Raw genomic sequence first — 23,737 nt, 5'->3', positions numbered from 1 at the left:
GTTTATGGCTTGTAACCAGAAATCATAAAACACATCGTCTGAAAGTAGCTGTGTCCTTTTGTCTACTGACTGAGCTGTTTTGTTGTAAAATAAATCCAAGCAACAACTTTGGCCTAACTCCTAACTCCAGCTCAAATGACTCACTAAACACTACACTGTCCCCACACATGTCAAACAGCTCCTTCACAAACAACTATTACAAACACAGCTAGTAGCTACATACATAGCTCAATGAGCTAGTGAAGTTGTCAGTGGCCTATCAGATTCTGAAGGATTTAACCATTAACTTTTGAGATCAAAGTTACCCACTGACTGTTCTATAAGATTTTGGTGAAAATTTCATATATTTCTTTCTTGTGGTCATGTGATCTTGTGGTCAGGTATAAGCAACACCTTTACAAATACGTAATATAGTCTTAGTTGGGTAGCCACTTACCAGGTACCCACAATCATAATATTATCAGTGGTGTATACAACAGACACAGGTAAACTCAGAAGTGTACACATTACCCCTCTTCAAGGGTTTATAATTATTATAAAATTAGGATACTCTCTTTAGTATAACTATTATTAATAAGTGATTGTATTGCTTATGTGATCTGTGAGAGTCATGTGATGCGGTAGAGGTGTGGCTGGGTGGACAGCTGGTTGCTAGGTAATGACACTTGTGGTACAGTGGACAATTTCTGAAGGGTCTTCAGTTGTGTAATCATGGGATGTAATCCTGTAATGATGACATCATGTGATGTAATCGATCGTGTGATTCACCTGTTTGTAGGGCAAATGATTGTGGGGAGTATGATGACCTCAATAGTGAGTTGTGATTGGCTACAAGTTGTATCCATGACGACAGGTGTTTCAAACTACAGTGGCATAACATGATACAAACAAGGGGGAGTGTCTTAAAAATTGACTCGACTATATCAATAATATACTGTTTAAAAATTGTTAGTGTTTTGTTGCCGCCAAAATAATAATTAGCCAATTGTGTGTATTCAAAATAATGTGTTGCTATAGTAAAGACAACCACTGAAGTAGATGTGATACTCTAATCGGCTAGTCACTTATGAGTAGTGATTGCTTTATTAGAGTACTAGCATTGGTACCTGCCCTACGTGCAGGACCATCTCCACATTAAACATTTTAATATGCCAGGAAGAGGGATCAGGCATTAAACACCAGCACTGCTAATGTAGCTATGTAGGGTACATGGTGATGTCACATTTTTAAAGATCATGAGGTTTCCTTATGTCATTAATGATGCAAAACACTAAAGTTTATTGTTTGTGGTTTTGACAGGAATGTAGTTCAATTATTCAGTGCATCTTCCCTACCAGTGACTTCAACGTGCTGTATAGAACAAACAAAACCTTCGCTGCTTATGTGCAGGACAACTAATGCGACGATAATTAATATATTGGGAACCAAGCATAAATATTAGTGTCCTATATTTGCTGTATAGCATGCATGTCGATAGTGCTGTAAAGTACATGATCCTTATGTAGTACATGATCCTTATGTAGTACCAAGAGTAAATAATAGAGAAGAGAGTATCCAACTGCCATATACCATATCAAAAATGATCCTGTTAAGTCTTTCTGCATATTTCAGTAAAATTTAGGGTATCATAGTAGTGTTCATATCTAGTAATCATCACCTTCAACACTTACACACAATACAAAGCCTGTGTGCACACCACTTGTTAATAGACTAATTTAACACCTTCTTTGCAAATGTTTTAACAAGCAGAGTGGACTTTACAGGATCATTTTTGATGTGGTATATAGCAGTTGGATACTCTCTTCTCTATTATTTACTCTTGGTAGTACATATAGTGAAATAATGAGCATGCAAGGCTAATTAGTTAAACTGCATGTGAGCAAAGGTAATTGTATATACAGTATACCCTACATTACAGGTGGTGTACACGTGGTACAGTTTCAGCTTCTACATACGTTACCGACGTTCACAAAGAGAAATGAACTTGGGCATAATTTAAAGCCAACACAATTTGCAATTATATAGTTACTGCATGGCCGGCAGGTTCAGAACTTGTCCTATACTATGCACTTTCAGTTCTGATGTTGCAGTGACACATATAGCTACCTCTTGCCATACAAAAACCCAGTTTTAAAACACCTGCAGTGTAATTGACCATTAAGATAATGTACGATACTTTAGAGTGAAAGCATGTAAGCAGGATTATAGTGAAACAATTGTGCCAGGTCAAACGCAGTTTCTCAGTGTAAACTACGGTATCTACATGGTTCCAGTATTATCATTTATCAGATGCACAATAGTATCTGTCAAGCTGCCTATTACTACAGCAGTAATGAGGTAAATCTGAACAAACAGTTTTTCATGTCAGTGCACACCTAGGTCACTGTAAAGCGCTAATAATAATAATAATAATAATGTGCTTAAAACAAAGATGTAGATATTCTGGATACTGGTGAAGGAAGCTTTTACTTACTCCAATACAACACACTGGACCAACACACAGATGGACAAACATGTTGGCAATTTTCCTGCCCTATCTCAAAAGTGCTATAAGAGTCCCTCCCTATGATGTGAGGCAGTTAAGTGCCAGTGTTGAAAAACTGAGCATAAGCGTTTGTAGATGAAGAACAGATAGAACAAAAAGGTGCATCAAAAAGGTCCCTAAAGTGAAAAAAAAAGTTATGACCTAGGCGGGGGATTGAACCCAGGTTGGTTTTGACAGGAATGTAGCTCAACTTTTCAGTGATCTTCTGTACACCAGTGCCTTCATCGCCCTATAAAGAGCGAACAAAAGCATGTATTGATTTGCTACAACAACACTCGAGTTGCCAGATGATGGGCGTTTAATTTTGCTAAAGTCGCGTGTCGATACGTGCTTTGCATGCCAAGATACGATAAGCTAAAAGTCGTGTTTTAAAAAGGTTTGCACAAAAGGTACTAAGTAGAAAGAAAAAAATCTGCCAACACGTGGATTTGAACCCACGGCCTCTTACACGCTAGTCAGGCGTTCTACCACTTGAACATGGTTTTCAAAGGAACGTTGCTCAAGTTTTCTGGCCTTCTACGCACTGTGAAGAACGAACGGAAGCACGCGTGAACTCGTGATAACAATCTTAGAGTAGCTGGATGATGAGTGCTTCATCATCAACACAGATTGTGTCGATTCTCGCCGAGTTTGGTGAGTAAGCGATGTGACAGTCAGACGGACAGACAGCTTTTCAGCTTTATATCTAAGGATCTTCCATGATGCTTTAACATTTTATTGCCACCAAATTAACATTCAGCCAATTGTGTGTGTTCTATGAAGCACCACTGAAGTGAAAGATCATGATACAGTAGACCCTCTGTTATCCAACCCTCGAAATTGAAAATGACTATCCTATTAGAGTATTTTAGTACAGGTGTATGTTCTATTAGAGTATTTCAATAAAGCTCTGTATATAAATGTATGGATTTCAGTTATCAGAAGCACTTTTACCATTGCCTGAAACATATTGGGGTTTGGATAACGGAGGGTCCACTGTACTCTAATAGAGCAGTCACGTAGGGGCAAGTGATTGCTTTATGAGAGTATAATCTATCTAGTTTCATTGTTCTACAACTAAATTACAATATTCCCTGGAACTGACTCATTTAACCAGCAAAATTACACTAGCATAATCGATGGATCCTCTTAAGAACCACAGCCTTGTAGTTATGGTGAATATTGTTAACAAGACCAGCCCTAAGAAACTTTATTGTATATGTGTTGTGTACCAGTGGCACAACTTTTGTTGACATAGTAACAGGCAAGGTGCTTGTCATGTTTAGGGATAAACAGCATTAAAGTTGTACTAATTGACTAACAGTTAACATTACATCGTATACTCCTCCTGTAGAAGATGAAGTTACACGACTTCCTACTCCATTAGACTTATTATAGTATTGTTCAGCTGTACAATATGAAAGTTCAACAGTATTTGGAGACTTCTATCCTACCAAACCAGCAATTCACTGAAGAATGAGTAAGAATACAGTGGGCGGTGTTCGGACGCTTAATGTGTCACTTGCTAACATAGTGATGTAGTTAAAAATTCTGACTTGATCTTCTGATATTAATTTTCAGACGAGCTTCTCACAAAATTATCCTCAAAGTTATAGGCCATACTCTTACTTACTGGTTGAGTTGAACACATGCCATCGTTCCTGGGATGATGTTTGTGGTTAAATGTACACTGAATTAGTTACATGGAAAGGACCTCATGTACAGTCATCTGTTACAAGACTATCTTCCTCTCCTAACAATTGGTTGTATTGTATAATACTAAAGTTTAACAGGAGATGAAATTTGACAATTTGTGTATTGTTAATTTGACAATTTGTGTATTGTTAATTTGACAATTTGTGTATTGTTATTCGTCATATCTTTCCCACTCAAAATTCTATTTACATAAAAAATTATTACATATTGTGTCTTATGCAATATTGATGTATTTCATCATTAGTTAAAATATTTGATACTGTATAGTGGGTTCTTACTGTGTCTATAAATTATCATGAATCTTAAAAGTGCGATACAAATTTCTGTGAACACAGTTATCCGCGAAAATAAAATCTGCTGATTTTTTCAAGTTTCAATTACTAGAAATGCATTGAAACTTGAAAGAGGAGATGGAAGCGTTGTTAAGCAGTTATACACATGTCCACCATGTTATTTAGGACTCCTGTCATTGGCGAGGAGCTTAATTGCATTATATAAAAGTGAGAATGTGCCGCTGCATGACGACCCAACAGTAGTGGGGCACTTACTGCATGCCCTCTCAAGGATATGCAGTTTGTTCATTGTGGCACAATAATACGTAACGAGTTACAGGACAAGAAAAGTTGAAAACACGCAAGATCTCACGTGAGATAAAATAAACATGAATTTAATTACCGCAGCTAGCCACTGCTCGCGAAAATAAAAACCCGCTATACGGCAGAAGGTTTGATTGCACAAATATTTGTGCTACATGCGCATGTACAGAGCTAACAAGGGTCTGTGTCACAAACAAGGAGTGCGTCACAAATTAGGGGTGTGTCCCAAACAAGGAGTGCGTCACAAACTAGGGGTGTGTCACAAACAAGGAGTGTGTCACAAACTAGGGGTGTGTCACAAACAAGGAGTGTGTCACAAACAAGGAGTGCGTCACAAATTAGGGGTGTGTCCCAAACAAGGAGTGCATCACAAACTAGGGGTGTGTCACAAACAAGGAGTGTGTCACAAACAAGGAGTGCGTCACAAATTAGGGGTGTGTCACAAACTAGGGGTGTGTGTCCACTTACTTGAATCCTTTACACACCAATCCCCTGAATTTCAACTCATCACCATGGTAACCAGTAGTGTAGTGTTCACACTTGTCCATCAGGTGGATCACATGCACCAACGTCTACAAGTAACCATAGAAACACACTTCATACCCTATGAGGGGTTTCAATTATTTTGAACAGTGTTGTACCGATCTGTCATTTTGCCAATATTCTGATAACCAATATTGGATAATGTTTCCAAGTTGATAAACAAAGCTGATCTGATGTAGCACTACATGCCTAAACCTTTGATCACAAAGGATCAATTAAATTTGTTTATTGTGACAGTATTGCTACAACAACAGCTGATAGTACACTGAAGCAGTAACAACATTGTAACAGGAAATGTAACTCGATACTTATATTAGTTTGATCAGTGGAAGAGTAACACTCAACACATTTAGTAACAACATTTGATGCACACAAAACAATAAAAATGTATTTCATACAAGTATTTCTAATAAATACATGTATTTCATACAAGTATTTCTAAATAAATACATGTATTTCATATAGGGCTCAAACAAATAGTGGTTTTTACTATTCGAATATTCTTTATTAAAAATTCGAATATTCTTTTTCAGCATTGATATGGATGACATATCAATAATCCTGTTGTACAAGGTGTCTCTTTAAATACAATTCAGAATCAACATGATTTGATCACTTATGTCATAGATATGCTTATGTAGGATCAAGAATTTCCATGTACTCTACACACTGATGTTATATATTTCGAATATTCGAATACTAGAAATGGTATTTAATATTCGTTTGACAAGTATTTCTAAATAAATACATATATCTGTATTTGTTGCTTTTCCCATCACAATACACTGGAACCTTGGTTATCAGGACCCCACTTATCCGGATTCTCAGTTAACCAAACTATGGAAATGACTGCTCTATTAGAGTAGTGACTGTTCTATTAGGGTAGTTGATAATACTGAAAATTTTACAAATGTTCCTTATGCTATTTTAAGGTTATTTATACACAGTTTCAGAGATACGGACTTTTCAGACTTATGGACCACCCCTGGTCCCAAGGGGTTCGGATAACTGAGGTTCCACTGTACCAATCTATAATGATATACAAAAGTACAGTTGATAATACCAATATGATTATTAGTATAACACTAATATCTCAAGTGTGTTGTGGTGTAATGTACAACACTAATATCTCAAGTGTGTTGTGGTGTAATGTACAACACTAATATCTCAAGTGTGTTGTGGTGTAATGTACAACACTAATATCTCAAGTGTGTTGTGGTGTAATGTACAACACTAATATCTCAAGTGTGTTGTGGTGTAATGTACAACACTAATATCTCTCAAGTGTGTTGTGGTGTAATGTACAACACTAATATCTCAAGTGTGTTGTGGTGTAATGTTCATTTCAATGAAGTACACAAATAGTCTCCAGACAATTTACACTTTATCTGACACCATTGAGGTTTAGAAGGACTAGTTGCTATAGGGATCACATAAACACCACAACCATGTTATGCATTACTATCAATGCAGAGCCAGTCTCCTTCAAACATTAGGTTAATAACATCAAGAGTTCATAATATAGTAGTGGGGGAACTCTTGATAAAATCCTACCCGTAATAAAATGTTTAGTTGCCATACCTACTAGGTAAACCACTTATGGGATTGAGCTGAAAATTGGTGTATAGGTGGACTAATCATTGTGTAATAACCTTTCAGTGGCTTAGAAGAATTCACAATAAAAAACAACACAAACCAACTATGTATAACTAATGCTTGATCAAGATACTCTAATAGTACAGCCACCCTATTAGAACATTCAGTAGTAGAAAGTCATCCTGTAGAGTTTCAGCTATACATAACACCCTATACAGAGTTCAGTTAGCTAAAGAAGCCTCAGGCATGCAAGAAGTGATATCTATACCACAACAGCCAAGCTGTGAAAAGAAGGAAAAAGGTGGAGTAAAGTCAAAGGTGGTGACCAAGAAATTTCTGCAGTGATGTTAATAGCAAATCATTTTTGATGATTGACATTAGCATCATTCCAGAAATGGCTGCCACCTTTGATCTCATAACTTTTCACCCTAGCCTTTTTGGAGGGCTGCAATTTGTTTCACAGGCTGGCTGTATTTATAGATATTATGATAATCTGAACAATAATATTGTTGTTGTTATTAGGAACAATAATCTGCTACTACATGTATATGGTACATGTGATCTCACACTACACACAGACAGATTGACACACTACACACAGACAAACAGACTTCACCACAGGTGCACAAACTAAAACGTTATTTAATAAATGATATGGACATACACACAGACAAACACACCTTCTTAGGAGACATTTTATCACTTAGTGGTAGATCAAAGGAATATGCTATGGCTTGGGAGGGATGTGCACTAGGTGCTGTTTGTTGCTGCAGGAGGGGGTGGGGTTGGTGATATGTGATATCATTGAGACACACCCACCTTATCATGATAATATGATATGAATAAAGACCACACTTCCTGCGGCCTTGACAACAATTGTTGCTGTGGTGATGAGTATCCTATCCCATGTAGGACCTTACTAAACATTCCATTCTGAAGAATAGCCAATCAAATCACACTATATAAACCACACTCACACACCTGTTTCTGCAGTATCCCATCACTGAGTAAGTTTAATAAGCTATCAGCCATCTCCATGGTAACTGCAGTATGCAGGTCTACTTCAATGGTAGCCATCTTGATGGAGCTCACATGATCCAACTCAGTCATCCTAACTAACAGGTTTATCCTGTCCAGTGAGGTTGACAAGCTGTAACATCATGTGATAGAGTAACACAGTTATCTCACCAGGCCTGGACATGTTGTGCACAACCTGCTCTCAAACTTCAAATATCAAGAGTAGCCTTTATTCTGCAGCCATGGAAACATTCTAATTGGTTTTGTAATAATTTTATTGTGGTACTGAGATATGTTATGAGGTGTAGTTTGTGTTGCCGGTAGCTACATGTCACAGGCCTGGTTACCATATATAGTAGTAATACCTCTGAAGAGCTCTTGATATGTGTGGTGGGTGTGTCATGTTGTTAGGTGGCTGTGTTGTGTTACTATGATGACCAAACTTTGATGACATGCCGCACCCACATTGCCTGGGGATTTACTGGTAACCACAGTAACAGCAATAACCATGGCAACTCACAAAAATGATAGCAGTTTAATTATTGTTGCATTGATGCGTTGTTGCTATGAGATACAGGATCACATGATCCTCATATTAATAACAACCTTGTCTTCATCACTTGGCAAATCTTTGATGTCATTGGAGCCAAATCCCTCAATTCTCATTGGCTGTTTCTTCACCAAAGGACTGACAGCAGCAGGCGGTGTTGGATCATCCTGTTCTGCCAGTTTGACATAGTCAATGTATGGGGTGTGGTCATTCACCGCCTGGGGGCAGTGTGACATCATTGCCATGGTAACTGATGATGTGCTATCATCACTGTCATTAATCACGAGACCTTCAAAAATATATCACCATGGCAACTAGTACACTACATGTACAGGGCAGGCATGAACTCAGAGAATGACAAAAAGTGCTCAGATAAATGGAGTGATTAGACCCATTATAATACTACAATAGAACTAGATTGTACTCTGATTCAACCATTTTCAACTTCAGATAACAATTGTTGGTTAATCTGGGTACAGCTAGGGTGGTATGTGTAGCTAAATAGTGTGTGAGCGTGTTCAGTGTGTGTAGTAGTGTAGCAGTAACCATCTTCTATGTACCCCTGCTAGTTATATATACACACATATATATAATGGAGGCATAAGACAGTTATCCCACATATATCACTACAATATCATGTTTCATTGTATTAGTACGTATACTCCTTATTCAACAGCAGTGCTCAGTACTTTATCAAATTGTTGTGGTGTTCAATCCTCTACTTGATGTAATGTCAGAACTGAAGGAAATACTCTAATAGAGCAGTCATATCATTGCCAGTATCAAGTTGTCACTCTAGACAACTTGATAGTATGGTGTAGAATGTTGTAAAGTGTTCCATTACCAGATACAGTTGTATAGGGACATGTTGTATAATGGTATGTTTATGATTGTAATACTCTAATAGAGCAGTCACAACAGAACAGGCCTCCCTAGCAACACTGACCACACACAGATTACACTGGTTGTATACAACACTCTACACAACAAATAATTGCTTACCATGGTTATGATTGCCATGGTTACTGTTTACATTATACTGTAGTTCAGAGATCCTTTGTTCCAATCTGGTAACATTGGCAACCACCTCATCCCTGACTGCTGACATGCTATAGGTTACATGTGAATATATTAGAATACTCATGCTATCCTAGTTTATAAATATACTGCATCCTCTCAGATATCCAAACACAACCTGACTGTTCTATTAGAGTGTTTCATCCTATCATGTGCAAACACGCTTTACCAGAACAGAGTTCTGTGTATTAATGAAGTCAATAGTACAGCACAACACAATTCATCTCCTACAATTCTCTGGCTACAGTTTATTAGACTCCACGTAAGTAGTGGAAGTGAAACACCCCAATTAGTTTACTGGGGTGCTGAGCATCCTTAATTCAAAGGTATATTGTGCGATAGTCATCATGTGAACTCTCCAGAAACTGGCCAATCAAGATCGAGATACTCTAATAGAGCAGCTGTCACCCTACTGTAATGCAACATATCAAATAATAGCAAGAGTTCAATATATTATGAACTCTTGATAATAGTAGTTGATTAACTCCTAAAGCCACCACTGAAATGCAAACACCTTACTGTCTGCTAAGCGAGTGATAGAGAATATAGCTATAGTACCATATACGATCTGCTATCAGATAACTGATCTGGATCAAGTGCAGTAACATGTGTTAATACATTAGAATACATGATTACCCTAGTTTTGATAAGTCCCCAAACTGCATGTCCAGTCGGTTACTATGGCAACAACCACATACAAGTCAGCTCTTAACAACAAGGGTGAATCACCTGAGCTCATTAATGATCACTGATTGCTTTTTTAGCAATTCTGATTGGCTGTTTTCATTATGATCAGCCATCTCCATAGTAGCCTATATAACACATGATCACATGATCTACAATACTAACACTTTCATACCTTCAGCTCATCACCATGACAACTCTTTAGTGCAAACTCCTCCAGTTCTTTCAACAACATCTAGAATAATAATGATTGGTAGTTGCTATGTAACAACAATGATCACACCTCCTTATCATTGTCAGGGGCATCAATAACTTGCTTCAATCGAAACTGAACCTGTTACCATGACAACATGTAAACAAATTGTATACAATTACAACAAGTTATGTGTGTAGTACCATTACATTATAACAACAGACCAGTACACACAATAATTTTTGTGACTGTCAAGGACAAATTCATAAGTACATTATTCCTACTATATAGTGTGCTAGAAGTGTACAGTCTACCTAATAGAACACTTGGGTTAGAAGACAGAGTGAACAGGGTGTAAGATCAGACAATAATTATTACTGTCATGATACTGTAGACTGTACCAAATGTCTGGCACAAAACAGCTGCACTTAAGAGTCCTTTAGTAAGAGCTGAGATACTATCGTACTTGTACTAAGTGTACACGTGTTTATCATGAGGCTTAGAGCATTTTAGGTGATCAATAATTTTACTAACACAAATATCTCTTGTAGAAAACTCAACTTGTGAACTTCAACCTTTTGAGTTTAGTGGGTAGGGAGAAACACAATCTTGTCCTGACAGAGCCAATCAAAACAGTTGACACATATTATGACATGACACTACTTGGGATGGGTTGTAAGTCACATTATATGAAATGTCATGAAATTATATTCCTCCACCAAACACTATTGAACGATTTACTAGCACAACATGAACAAAAAGGGTTGGCTAGCAACACTACCACACTTGTAAGCACGAAACATCTGATTGTGAATAACATTCTATATAGGTGGGATATGACAATAGGGCTAGACTTTAGTAAACTTCATTGACACGTCATTACAAAACACACCTGGGGATGATGTTAACACTTCACATGTTAAAGACAAGTAGTTATACTGAGATGATTCTAGTTGTTACACCACACTCTAATTACAAACATTTGATCAAAATCTTGATATCAGATAATATTAGCTGGACAAGACCCATTATCACACATTGGCTTACATTACAAGAAGTATCACACTACAGATTACATAACAGTCTACATTAGAGTGATGACTACATTGATAAGAGTAATAGACATATCTGTAAATAGCTGATATCTAGTTGGCCTCCTCTCTATAGCTCCTAGGTAGTCTTAGCTATGTAGTCAAGGTGTATTGTACAGGCCTAGTACCTTAATATACTGGGGTATTGAGCTGTTTGGTTAACCAGTCCAATGAGGTCACTAGAGATTACACTGACTGACTAACAAGTGACATGTTGTGTACCCCTAGAAGTATCCTACCAGTACATGTAAATAAGATCTTCAACATTGACCACACTACACCATATATGACATTACTCTTGCATACAGATATACACAAGCAAACAAATAAATACACACACACACGATACACACCTGTGCTAGATGACTGGCTAGAACGATTAGTGACTGATCTTGTTGAGCTGTTGTAGCGCTACTCGCTGCGCACATTATAAATCACGTGATGTTTGGTGTATGATCGATTGTGGTATCCAGTTATCTGCACAACACCAAGATGGTGAGTAATCAGCGAATAGCGAGTAATCCTATGGCGTTCTCTCTGTGTAGAGTTTCTTTGGGTTCGGAGCGTCTGCAGATATCGAAATAGTGTTAGGGGATCAAGAAAGCCGTAAGAAGGTTGAGATGCGAAATGAGGAAGGAAAGAAAGAGAAACTACCCTTGTATTACGATGGCGAAAATGTGACGGGGAAGGTTAGCGGGTTGGGATTATTACTGTAAGGGAAAGAGGGCGGGTACTTATCTTCAGGCACGTGACTATATGAAATGTTGGCCATAAGGCCACTCCAACAAAATTCCTTGTTTCCCATTTTTAAAAATACATGCGGGTGGGCGGTTCATTATTCATTATAGATAGATATTTCCACTAATTTTCGAAGTTCATAACTAACAAGTAAGAATACAGAAGAAATATTTAAACTAAGTACCTGAACAGTGAAAAGCTGACTAAAAGGGCTTTCTGAATGCTAAACTAGTTACTGCTATGCCATATGGCTATGCTGCCTATGTAGTCACAGGATAAATAATGAATATTGACATTGATTATGAATGACCATGCGGCAAGAAAATCTGCATGCAGGCGGGAAATGGGAAACAATGAATTTTCTAGGAGTGGCCTAATAGTGCATAAACGAATGTCGGTTTTATGTTTCGAAGGTTTGATGAATATTTTATGGTGCTATAGTTACTATTATGTAGGTGGCATAATTTTGAGTGTATTGTAGCTTAATTCAGTTTTTGTTTTGGCTCCCTTTGGCAAATGGAATTTCTCATGTTGACACTTATTCAGCTGGAGAAAACACAAAGCTGCTGCTAAAGACCTTAGTAGTGCACAACTCAATATTCTTCTTCTACAGCTTGTCCCAACTGTACTTGCGGTGGGCGTGGCCACTTGTGGTGTGAGCTAATTAACTTGTCAGACACCTAGTACAACTTCCATTACTTTCTAGTGTCTCAAGTGTAACTGCCCACGGCAAAATTATTCATGGCGTGGTGAGCAGTTATTCTTAAGGTCTTTGGCTTGCTGATATGGCCAGGTTGCGCATATGCAAAATTCGAACTTTGCTTACATCATTCGAATGATGCACCCTTTGAACCATTGAATGAATGCAGTACTTCATTTATGCTCTACATAACATATCTCTGGAGGTATCTATGATAAGAGCCAGTGTGTGTGTCGTCAGTTTGGCCATTGCAAATAAATTTTTTTTCCCACATTCGCACGAAGTATTATTTTGTATTCCAGGCCAGACTACAGCCGTACTGTGGCCTGGATGAGGTGCACACTGTCCTTTTCTGTGTTGTGCTCGGTGACCATGTGCCTCTGTGGTAGCAGGTCCATCTTGCTTTGATCTTTCCAGAGATAGGCCACTTTGATGGGCACAGGGACTACTGAGTCCAACCATTTTGTCTCTTGGTTGTCCAGCATGTGCCAACTGGTGTTGGGAAGGGCCAGTTGGTTGTCTCTTAGTTGTCCAGCACATGGTGTTGGGAAGGGCCAGTTGGTTGTCTCTTGGTTGTCCATTTAGTCGGGGAAAAAATTATTTTGTATTCTTCTATTCTTCTGGTTTTTCTTGCATACTGTACAAAACAATCTGATAGAATTTCAGCTCACATGTCAGTGTGCATCACCTTGTGTTAGTTCTGTAGATGAAGCATAAACATGCTTATACAATTTGCTATGGTTGTGCCCAGACAAATAATGGCTTGAAAAGCTATTAACATGAATAATGGAAATGGACCACCCACCCGAGAATTTATTTGGAGTGGCCTTACACCTCTACTAGTACTGGGAAATAGTAAATAATATTGAATATCGTATGTGATGGTTGACTTCTACACTTGTAAATCATGAACTTCACCAGAGTAGTGTAAACTATTCAACAAGGCAATCTTATAGATCGTACTTGTACTACTCTCATTTTACAGTGAGGTGTCAAGTTGTTGTCATAATACATCATACAGTTGTTGTCATAATACATCATACAGTATGGCAGTACTGTATATTAAGGATAGAGCTCAGCGGTGTTGAAATTTGAAAACATGGTATTAGTAACAGGAAAATATCACAGTATATCAGTATATAGTTAGCTTGTTATTGTATCATTTCTTGGGCCTAGTATGAAGCAGTATCATCCCAAAAACAAAAAGTATAGTTCAGTACAAGTAAGTGTGTGTTGTAATGTGACAACCTCAAGTAGGCCGTGTCTGCTAAACCATCATAATTAAACACCAAAGGCTGGGTTAAAAGCAATCCTATACTGGTATTCATCGGTATACCGGTATTTCGATATATTGGTTATCAAATGCTGTCACGGTATGATAATCGGTTATGGTAATTTATCACGATAAATAGTATTAACGGTATATCGCAGAGCACTATTTGTAACGCTGTGTAACAGGCCAAAACTAGGTGAAAGTGAAGGGCAAATGGTCATCAATTTCAGACTTCCAGTCTGACTGGGATCAAAAGTTTTGACTGTTGAAAGTTTACCTTGATTACTTGATTTACAAATAGCCTCAATCACCAGAGCCTTGATCGCTTGATTGTAGACCAAAATGTGTTTACTACTAAATGCTCGTATTACTAGTGAATGTTTGAGTCACTGCACAAAAGCCCCTTGTGGAAATCTGTCTACCGTTGTAGTACAAAGTGTACAACACACGTGTATACAGTACGTGGTCACTTGTACAAATTGCAAGAAGTGCTGAAACAGCCGTACAGCTTTGTGGTTGATTACATCCTAACTCTAATATGTAGTTACAGTAATGATGCAATAGTGGACGTTACTATACAGACTAACTCTAATATGTAGCTACAGTAATGATGTAATAGTGGACGTTACTATACAGACTAACTCTAATATGTAGCTACAGTAATGATACAATAGTGGACGTTACTATACAGACTAACTCTAATATGTAGCTACAGTAATGATGCAATAGTGGACGTTACTATACAGACTAACTCTAATATGTAGCTACAGTAATGATACAATAGTGGACGTTACTAGTGTTGTTTTAGTACAGCAAATTCATTTTAGTTTAGTTCTAGTTCTAGTACTCCAATTATGTCATAGTTTTAGTTAGTTTTAGTTCTAGTATCCCAATTCTACCAAAGTTTTAGTTAGTATTAGTTCTAGTACCCCAATTCCACCAAAGTTTTAGTTAGTATTAGTTCTGGTACCCCATAATTCTGTATAGTATTAGTTTCATTTTAGTTAGTGTTAGTTTTAGTGTTAGATATCTTCACATATACTAACCTTGGTAGCACCCCCTAAACTTACAGAAACTTTAGATTTGGTGTTTTGATGTTCAACACTATTTCCACTTACCATTGTGCACAAATGAACAAATGCTCTAATAGAACTGAGCTTAAATAACCTAAATAGGCAGAATTAATGTTGAATAGCAATGTTTCAGAGGAGGTTGGACACGATACAAGCACTTCTGAAATTTATTTCTGTTAATTGCATAATTCTTATATATGACAAGGAGTAAGTGATAGAAGAAATGTTTAGCAATATCCACATCATGTTACCTTGTGCTTCTTAAGATGAACAGCAAATTCTTATTGCAAGGCGGGTGTGTGAGTTTCTAATTCTCTTTTCAATTCTCTGTAAGGCCAAACTAGCGGCGTCCGCTCTTCTTTTTCAATACTCTGAGAGGCTTTGTTAGCATGCGCATTGCTTTCTTCGACAATCATTGTGTTTAAATACACGTACATAAGGCGTTCCTATAGTATTACACATGGATTCCACCCAGCAAATGCTTACACACATGGTCCTGTAGATTTCAAGAGAAATTTACGTGCCTGAAGTAGTGGGGTTGAATGGGGTTGACTGGCTGAATAGACTAAACTTGAAGTGCACTCTCGAATGGTATTTGTGAAAACTTTCGTGGACGCTTGGTTAAACTTTCAATACAAAATGTATGCACTCATGTGTGCATGTCCAACCTCCTCTGACAATGTTTATGGTAGCATTTGCAGGCATTTTCAGGCATCACCATCTTCAAAGAAAAGTGTTAAGTGGTTATAGTGTACAACACCCTTTTATGTAGGATTGCTTGAGAAACCTTTTAGTTAGCTCTAGTTCTTGAATTAAAAGTTTTAAAGGTTTTGGTTTAGTTCTAGTTTTTGAACCAAAACTTGAAAGAATTTTAGTTTAGTTTTAGTTTTAGAACTAAAATAGACCACAATTTTAGTTTAGTTCTAGTGTACTAGAACTAGAATTAAATTGCTGTACTAAAACTAGATTTAGTTCTAGTTCCTTAGAACTAAAACAACACTAGACGTTACTATACAGACTAACTCTAATATGTAGCTACAGTAATGATACAATAGTGGACGTTACTATACAGACTAACTCTAATATGTAGCTACAGTAATGATACAATAGTGGACGTTACTATACAGACTAACTCTAATATGTAGCTACAGTAATGATACAATAGTGGACGTTACTATACAGACTAACTCTAATATGTAGCTACAGTAATGATACAATAGTGGACGTTACTATACAGACTAACTCTAATATGTAGCTACAGTAATGATACAATAGTGGACGTTACTATACATCCTAACTCTAATATGTAGCTACAGTAATGATACAATAGTGGACGTTACTATACAGACTAACTCTAATATGTAGCTACAGTAATGATACAATAGTGGACGTTACTATACAGACTAACTCTAATATGTAGCTACAGTAATGATACAATAGTGGACGTTACTATACAGACTAACTCTAATATGTAGCTACAGTAATGATACAATAGTGGACGTTACTATACAGACTAACTCTAATATGTAGTTACAGTAATGATACAATAGTGGACGTTACTATACAGACTAACTCTAATATGTAGCTACAGTAATGATACAATAGTGGACGTTACTATACAGGCTAACTCTAATATGTAGCTACAGTAATGATACAATAGTGGACGTTACTATACAGACTAACTCTAATATGTAGCTACAGTAATGATACAATAGTGGACGTTACTATACAGGCTAACTCTAATATGTAGCTACAGTAATGATACAATAGTGGACGTTACTATACAGACTAACTCTAATATGTAGCTACAGTAATGATGCAATAGTGGACGTTACTATACAGACTAACTCTAATATGTAGCTACAGTAATGATACAATAGTGGACGTTACTATACATCCTAACTCTAATATGTAGCTACAGTAATGATACAATAGTGGACGTTACTATACAGACTAACTCTAATATGTAGCTACAGTAATGATACAATAGTGGACGTTACTATACAGACTTGCCTAGCTATTGTACATGTCTTGTTGCTACAAGTTGATTATTATTATTGTATGGTTTTTAAACAAATTCATAATTTGTTTTAATCAGTGAATGGGTTCATCAAAAAAACTCTTTTCATGAGATTTGATAACGTTTAAAGTAAAGTCACACTAATATCATGATAACACTACATGTCCATTAGTTCCCTATAACCATATTAAGCATATTAGCTAGGTGCTATCTGTCCCCACAGGTCCACATCAAGTTGAAAGGTCGGAAGTTGGAACATCAAGGAATTAGGGTTGAATTCATTGGACAGATTGGTAGGTGTGGCACATCTAAAATGTCTTATTAATGTCCACTTGTAGAGTTATTCTACGACCGCGGCAACCAACATGACTTCACTTCCCTTATAAGGCAACTATCACCCCCTGGGGAATTGTCCGGTGACAAGACATTTGATTTCCAGTTCATCACTGTGGAGAAGCCATATGAATCATACACTGGAACTAATGTCCGGTTAAGGTACTTAATAGCTGCCCTCAGTAACCATGGTAACATGATGGGTGTGGTTGGTAGGTACTTCCTGAGGGTGACCATAGTTCGGAGGTTATCGGATGTTACCAAGGAGATGGATTTGGCGGTACACACCCTCTCATCATACCCTGACATGAACAACAGCCTTAAGATGGAGGTGGGGATTGAAGACTGTCTCCATATTGAGTTTGAATATAACAAATCAAAGTGAGTACTGATATGATATTTAATTATTTTTTGTTTTACCTCAAATCCATAAAGTTAACTCGCAACTTAACTACAGGTATACAACTTGTTAATAACTCACTTACAAAAGGTATAGATATGTTAGTTAATTGTATGACCAGGAGCCCATAAATTAGTCTCGTCCCCAGCCGGCCACGCGAAGGTTGTCTGGTGACTGGTCCACTTCCCTGGCCCTAGTGGAATAATGCTACAAACGTGTTTCTTGTGCTCACATTCAAATGAATAAACTTTTCATCTGCCTAAAGAGAGTGTTACTTATAAAAAATCGCTGGAGTGACAAATAATGCCAATTCAAACTTGATTTACGAAAATCTTCTTAGCATTTCACTTAGAACAATAATCAATGGTGAAGAAGACCTTTAGACAACTACTAAACTAGTTTTTCAGGTGTACACTTTATTAATGCACACTTCCTGGGCCAAGAAGTTGGACTAATGTCACCAGGTGACCTTTGCATGATCGAGTGCGTGGGAGGCTGGGGACGAGACTACCCATAAGTGCCTTAAATGCAGCGCTTATAGACTCCTGGTATGACTACATGTTTAAGATCAAAACTGTCATACTCCTGGTATGACTACATGTTTAAGATCAAAACTGTCATACTCCTAGTATGACTACATGTTTAAGATCAAAACTGTCATACTCCTAGTATGACTACATGTTTAAGATCAAAACTGTCATACTCCTGGTATGACTACATGTTTAAGATCAAAACTGTCATACTCCTGGTATGACTACATGTTTAAGATCAAAACTGTCATACTCCTAGTATGACTACACGTTTAAGATCAAAACTGTCATACTCCTGGTATGACTACACGTTTAAGATCAAAACTGCCAGCTGTATACTACGGTTTGTGGCTACACTTACCATATATGGTGTAACTTCACACGTTCCATGAAATCCTTACTTAAATGGTAAACAAGTCTCTTATAATAACAAGCACCTAATTATTTGTCTGAGTGGATTGTCGATGAACTCTTGTCTCCTTAGTCAATAACTTGTTGATCACGAGCAGATGGGTGTGGCATTGTTAAAGACTCTCACATGTCTAATCCATCAAGGATTTCTACCAATTTTAATCACTATCAAGTACTGTTTCACTACAAATATCATCTACTGGGGTGTGGAATATACCAGATATTACATGCTCATTCTTGGGATCGTAATTTTAGTATATTCCTCTTAAGCGTGTTATGTCTAAATCACCTATTGGTGTCAGTCATTGTATATAGCAGTTATTTATATGATAGTATAACATTTGCCTTAATCATGTTAGCACTCTAATTATTGCTCTCCAGGTACCACCTCAAAGATGTGATAGTTGGTAAGATATACTTCTTACTGGTCAGGATCAAGATCAAACACATGGAGATTGCAATCATCAAAAGAGAGACAACTGGCATACGTGAGTATCTAGTGATCACGTGATCCAGTGATGACATCATATTACACAGCACCTAACATGTATAATGAAAATGAGACTGTCGCCAAGTATGAGATCATGGATGGAGCTCCTGTCAGAGGTGGGCTATTATTGTAATTGTAATGTGTTTTTCAGTTGGGACAGTATTTTTGCTATTTCATGCAAACAGGAGATAGATCACCTTTAAAACATCATGCCACCCATGTTGTATTTAATAATACTGTCTGTCTAAGAGTACATCATAACCCTTTGATGTGTTGTCACAAATGATTGTGTCCAAATTATGGTACTGCCAGGTGTTTATACTGGAAACACTTTTTGTCCCATTCACAACAAGTATGGATAATGTAGTACTTGCTTGTTAGCTAGAAATGTCATGTGTTGTGTTGGGGTAGCTGAAAGAAGGTTTGTGGGGTTCTGGGACACACATGGATACACTACAAGGTATTTGTGGTGGGCCATACAATCCCTTGTTTGATATCAGCTCAATGTTAATGTCACTATACATTATTATAACATGTGTCACATCACCATGCCAACAGGGGAGTCCATACCAATCAGGTTATTCCTGTCTGGTTATGACCTCACTCCGACCATGAAGGATATTAACAAGAAGTTCAGTGTACGTTACTTCATCAACTTGGTGCTCGTTGATGAGGAAGATCGAAGATACTTCAAACAACAGGTCAGCCCTGCCCTTAGTATGGGACACCAGTAGTTAATGAGGTACTGTTAATGAGGGTACCAGTTTAACTGACCAGTAACTATAGGGGTCTGTGTCCATAATATTGTGAACTTTTAGTTAGTAGATTTCCGTGGAAATTTTCCTTTCTAACAATTTATCATCATTTTTGCTAATCAACAAAACATTCACTATACTAACCCAACCCCACAATCACTACTAACCCAACCCCACAATCACTACCAGATATAATGTGATCCGGTGGCACTACAGGACTACACATGAAACATTAACACTAAGTATTGTATAAACAAGCATTTTTATAGACACAAATGCATATTTTTCAAAAATAATTTAAAATTTCATGGACAGAAATTCTGGTAGTAAACATCTGATGTGAAATGGGGGGGTACGACGTACGGATGGGAATACTAATCAAATTACATAATCTACAGGAGCACTAGCAAAAGTATTTTATACAAATACACTTCAGGTACATGTTCTAGTGATATATCTGGTACACGTTCTAGTGATATATCTGGTACACGTTCTAGTGATATATCTGGTACACGTTCTAGTGATATATCTGGTACACGTTCTAGTGATATATCTGGTACACGTTCTAGTGATATATCTGGTACAGGTTCTAGTGATATATCTGGTACATGTTCTAGTGATATATCTGGTACATGTTCTAGTGATATATCTGGTACATGTTCTAGTGATATATCTGGTACATGTTCTAGTGATATATCAGGTACATGTTCTAGTGATATATCAGGTACATGTTCTAGTGATATATCAGGTACATGTTCTAGTGATATATCAGGTACATGTTCTAGTGATATATCAGGTACATGTTCTAGTGATATATCTGGTACATGTTCTAGTGATATATCTGGTACATGTTCTAGTGATATATCAGGTATGAATGATTGTATTGTTGTGACTCTGTGGGAAGTCTGTGACTGTCATTCATCATCATTACTTGTAAGTCTAGTTTCTCCTTAACACAACTATTTATAGTATTATAATTCACATCATGTAAAGTACAGATAAATCAGAATATCACTTAATCCCCAGTGATCTCCACCATCGCTATAATGTACAGGACACATTGGGCTCACATGAAATGTTTTCTGACGTAGTGAATTCTTATACCAGTACATGTGATGCGTGTTGTAACCCTCCCCCCCCCCCGATTAAAAATGCCCCCCACAGGCTTTAACACTATAATTCAGTTTTGACTTCAAACCTGGAAGTGATTGGTCTAGTGGTACACTAATGGTGGAGGGGCTAGAATAATTATCAACACCGTGGGGTGGTGTTTACTGGGTATTCATGTAACAGTCTATGGTGGCCTATAATTAGGAGTATAGGTAGTTGTGTATTCATAACTTCACTTTTCTCTACAGGAGATCTTATTATGGAGGAAAGGTGACCCAAAGACCACTCGTAAACCTGTGAAAGCTGAAAAATGAACTTGTCAACTTTTATAATAATAATAATATTGTTTGTTATACAATTGGAAGATATTCCTAATAATATTTGTAACTACGGTGTGTGTGCATGCATTGTGTTATTTCTTAGCATAGGTGACCTTCATTGCATTACTAGGGGTGATCTTGAAGCCATGCAAGTTCTTCTTAGCCTCTCCAGCTTGTCCTTCATTCTCAAACTCAACAAAGGCTATGTCACTACGACCAGGTACCAATCGTACCTCCCGGTATCCAGGAAACCTGTAGAGTGCAGTAACATCACATCATGTGATCACCACTAGCACAAAATTGACTCACAGTTTGACCACAAATAAACACAACTGTACATATTAATATTTTAGTAAAAGCTCAATATTACTGGTGCACAAATAACAAATTCTAGCAGATTTGCTAACTGAAAACATTAACATAAGTTAACAAAAGTGGCACTGAAGGTAAAAGTTAAAGGGGCAATGTGCTGTTTACAACTTTTGGGCCCAATAAAATCAGGTGATGCTTGTACTTTACCACCTGCAACATGAACTTGACAAGATACACAACACAACCAGCTGGTCTTGGACAAGCGTTGAGTGGCTTCCATACATCAAAACATACAGCATGTAAACAGCGCATTGCCCTTTCTAGTGGTTGGTAGGTGGGACATACATGATCACAACATCACTTACTGTTGGAACAACATTTGTAACATCATGTCGTTCGTTTCAGTTGGCAAGTTGGTGAGGAAGAGGATCTTGTTTGGAGTGGACTCCTCGTGATCTAATCAAACAATTAGAATACACCATACAGTTAGAATACGTTACTGTATAACAGTTGTGAATTCTGTGTAACTAAAATTCTTGCACTGCAAGTGAACATCGATGGAACTAATTTTTTTTGACTGATTCTAATGGTGTCATGGTATCCATAAACATGAAATCTTGTTTATTGTCATCAAGAACACTGGACTGACATCTACACATGCTACAGGGTTGTATACAATCACTGGACTGGACTGGACTACTGGACTCAGATTTTTTTTGTTTGTTTTTCATTTTAGCACATATTTGGGCAACTGGTCGTAGCTATTGCTACATTGAATGTAAAATATGCAGGTGAATCTGTCTACTTGGCACTGTCTGTTATCTTAGAATTGTGTGTAATTCTCTCTCTCTCTTGGCATAATCTCTATTGTACGACTACCATTTGTCTTATCATGAAGTACAAACCATGCATACAGTACATGTGTATGTAGTGTTGTTGTAACCATACAAGTTATAGTCATGGAGTCAGCTAGATTAAGTGGCGACAGTTAACTGTCTTGCTATTCAATAGCTGATAAAAAAGGTTCTATAGTTCTTGCATGACTGGCAATAACAAGTGAAATCACATGCACAAGATTTCAACCAATCAAATTGATTCATTTTGAACTTTAAACTATAATTACCGCATGTGACTTCTGTTTTAGGTTTGTTGACAAACAAGAACTATTAGAACCTCTGTACATAGCTGAAGCTGGGTAATGTTGACAAGTCTGGCATGATCACACCTTTCTTTTGTTTGTGTGTGGGGGAGTGGTCTAACTACATGAGACTAACATACTTGCAACCAGTTGCCCAAATATTTGGGTAAAAAAGGGAAAATACCTAAGTCCAGTCCACCAGTCCAGTCCAGTGATTGTATACAACCCATGCTACAGTTGAATTAACTGAGCTAAGGGTCATCAGGGATGCTACTAAAATTAATCATGAAATGAGAATAGTGGAAAAGGCAAAAACCACCTACTAATTAGAGGTGTACCAATATGGATTTTTGGAATGTATCGATATCCGATATTGATGCCACCAAAAGAAGCCGATAACCGATAGTTGATCCGATATTTACATTACAGTTTTAAGCAAACGAAAGTGTAAATTTACCTACAAAATAATCTGACTGTGGTGGTGTAGTGGCTTGTTGTACAAAGATAATCACAAAACATAAGAAAAAGGGTTTGTTCACAGTACTAT

General features: G+C 37.3%; 3 protein-coding genes across 3 annotated transcripts in view; 1 reads left to right on the top strand and 2 right to left on the bottom strand.

Annotated features, from left to right (window-relative positions):
* Positions 1 to 498: 498 nt before the first annotated feature.
* LOC136252515 (RUN domain-containing protein 1-like) lies at positions 499 to 12,071 on the bottom strand. Its single transcript, XM_066044971.1, has 15 exons — positions 11,941 to 12,071; positions 10,587 to 10,637; positions 10,479 to 10,538; positions 10,349 to 10,431; positions 10,256 to 10,297; positions 9,545 to 9,651; positions 8,599 to 8,831; positions 8,513 to 8,556; positions 8,358 to 8,462; positions 7,957 to 8,125; positions 7,795 to 7,908; positions 7,656 to 7,742; positions 5,305 to 5,408; positions 769 to 863; positions 499 to 724 (listed from the first exon to the last, which is right to left on the bottom strand). The coding sequence occupies exons 1-15, from the start codon at positions 12,013 to 12,015 to the stop codon at positions 609 to 611; spliced, it is 1,485 nt and encodes a 494-aa protein (XP_065901043.1). The 5' UTR covers positions 12,016 to 12,071; the 3' UTR covers positions 499 to 608.
* On the top strand, positions 11,945 to 21,807 carry LOC136252520 (vacuolar protein sorting-associated protein 26B-like). Its single transcript, XM_066044977.1, has 9 exons — positions 11,945 to 12,082; positions 12,133 to 12,276; positions 17,615 to 17,684; positions 17,730 to 17,886; positions 17,941 to 18,105; positions 19,447 to 19,553; positions 19,603 to 19,671; positions 20,114 to 20,256; positions 21,669 to 21,807. Exons 1-9 carry the CDS (start codon positions 12,080 to 12,082, stop codon positions 21,732 to 21,734), a joined length of 924 nt encoding a protein of 307 aa, XP_065901049.1. The 5' UTR covers positions 11,945 to 12,079; the 3' UTR covers positions 21,735 to 21,807.
* LOC136252523 (U1 small nuclear ribonucleoprotein A-like) overlaps positions 21,732 to 23,737 on the bottom strand; it is a 4,978-nt gene continuing 2,972 nt past the window's right edge. Inside the window, exons 5-6 of the mRNA XM_066044980.1 lie at positions 22,418 to 22,508; positions 21,732 to 21,992 (exon numbers count right to left, since the gene is read on the bottom strand). Coding sequence (XP_065901052.1) covers positions 21,833 to 21,992; positions 22,418 to 22,508 — 251 coding nt within the window. The 3' untranslated portion in view covers positions 21,732 to 21,832. The remainder of the gene's footprint in view (positions 21,993 to 22,417; positions 22,509 to 23,737) is intronic.

Source organism: Dysidea avara, chromosome 4 (genome assembly GCF_963678975.1).
Source record: "Dysidea avara chromosome 4, odDysAvar1.4, whole genome shotgun sequence".
Lineage (NCBI taxonomy): Eukaryota > Metazoa > Porifera > Demospongiae > Dictyoceratida > Dysideidae > Dysidea > Dysidea avara.
The sequence above is the reverse complement of the archived record's forward strand: the minus strand, read 5'-3'. Positions and strand labels throughout refer to the sequence as shown.

Bases quoted from the DNA above. Each gene is read 5' to 3' on its own strand.
- LOC136252515 (XM_066044971.1), bottom strand. From the start codon at position 12,015: ATGTGCGCAGCGAGTAGCGCTACAACAGCTCAACAAGATCAGTCACTA. The intron at 9,652-10,255 runs GTAATCATGTAT...TGTAACCTATAG, and splicing joins GGGGACTTATCAAAACTAGG to CATGTCAGCAGTCAGGGATG. The intron at 7,743-7,794 runs GTGGGTGTGTCT...CCCCTCCTGCAG, and splicing joins TATCATATTATCATGATAAG to CAACAAACAGCACCTAGTGC.
- LOC136252520 (XM_066044977.1), top strand. The intron at 12,277-17,614 runs GTTAGCGGGTTG...CTGTCCCCACAG, and splicing joins GCGAAAATGTGACGGGGAAG to GTCCACATCAAGTTGAAAGG. The intron at 20,257-21,668 runs GTCAGCCCTGCC...TTTTCTCTACAG, and splicing joins GAAGATACTTCAAACAACAG to GAGATCTTATTATGGAGGAA.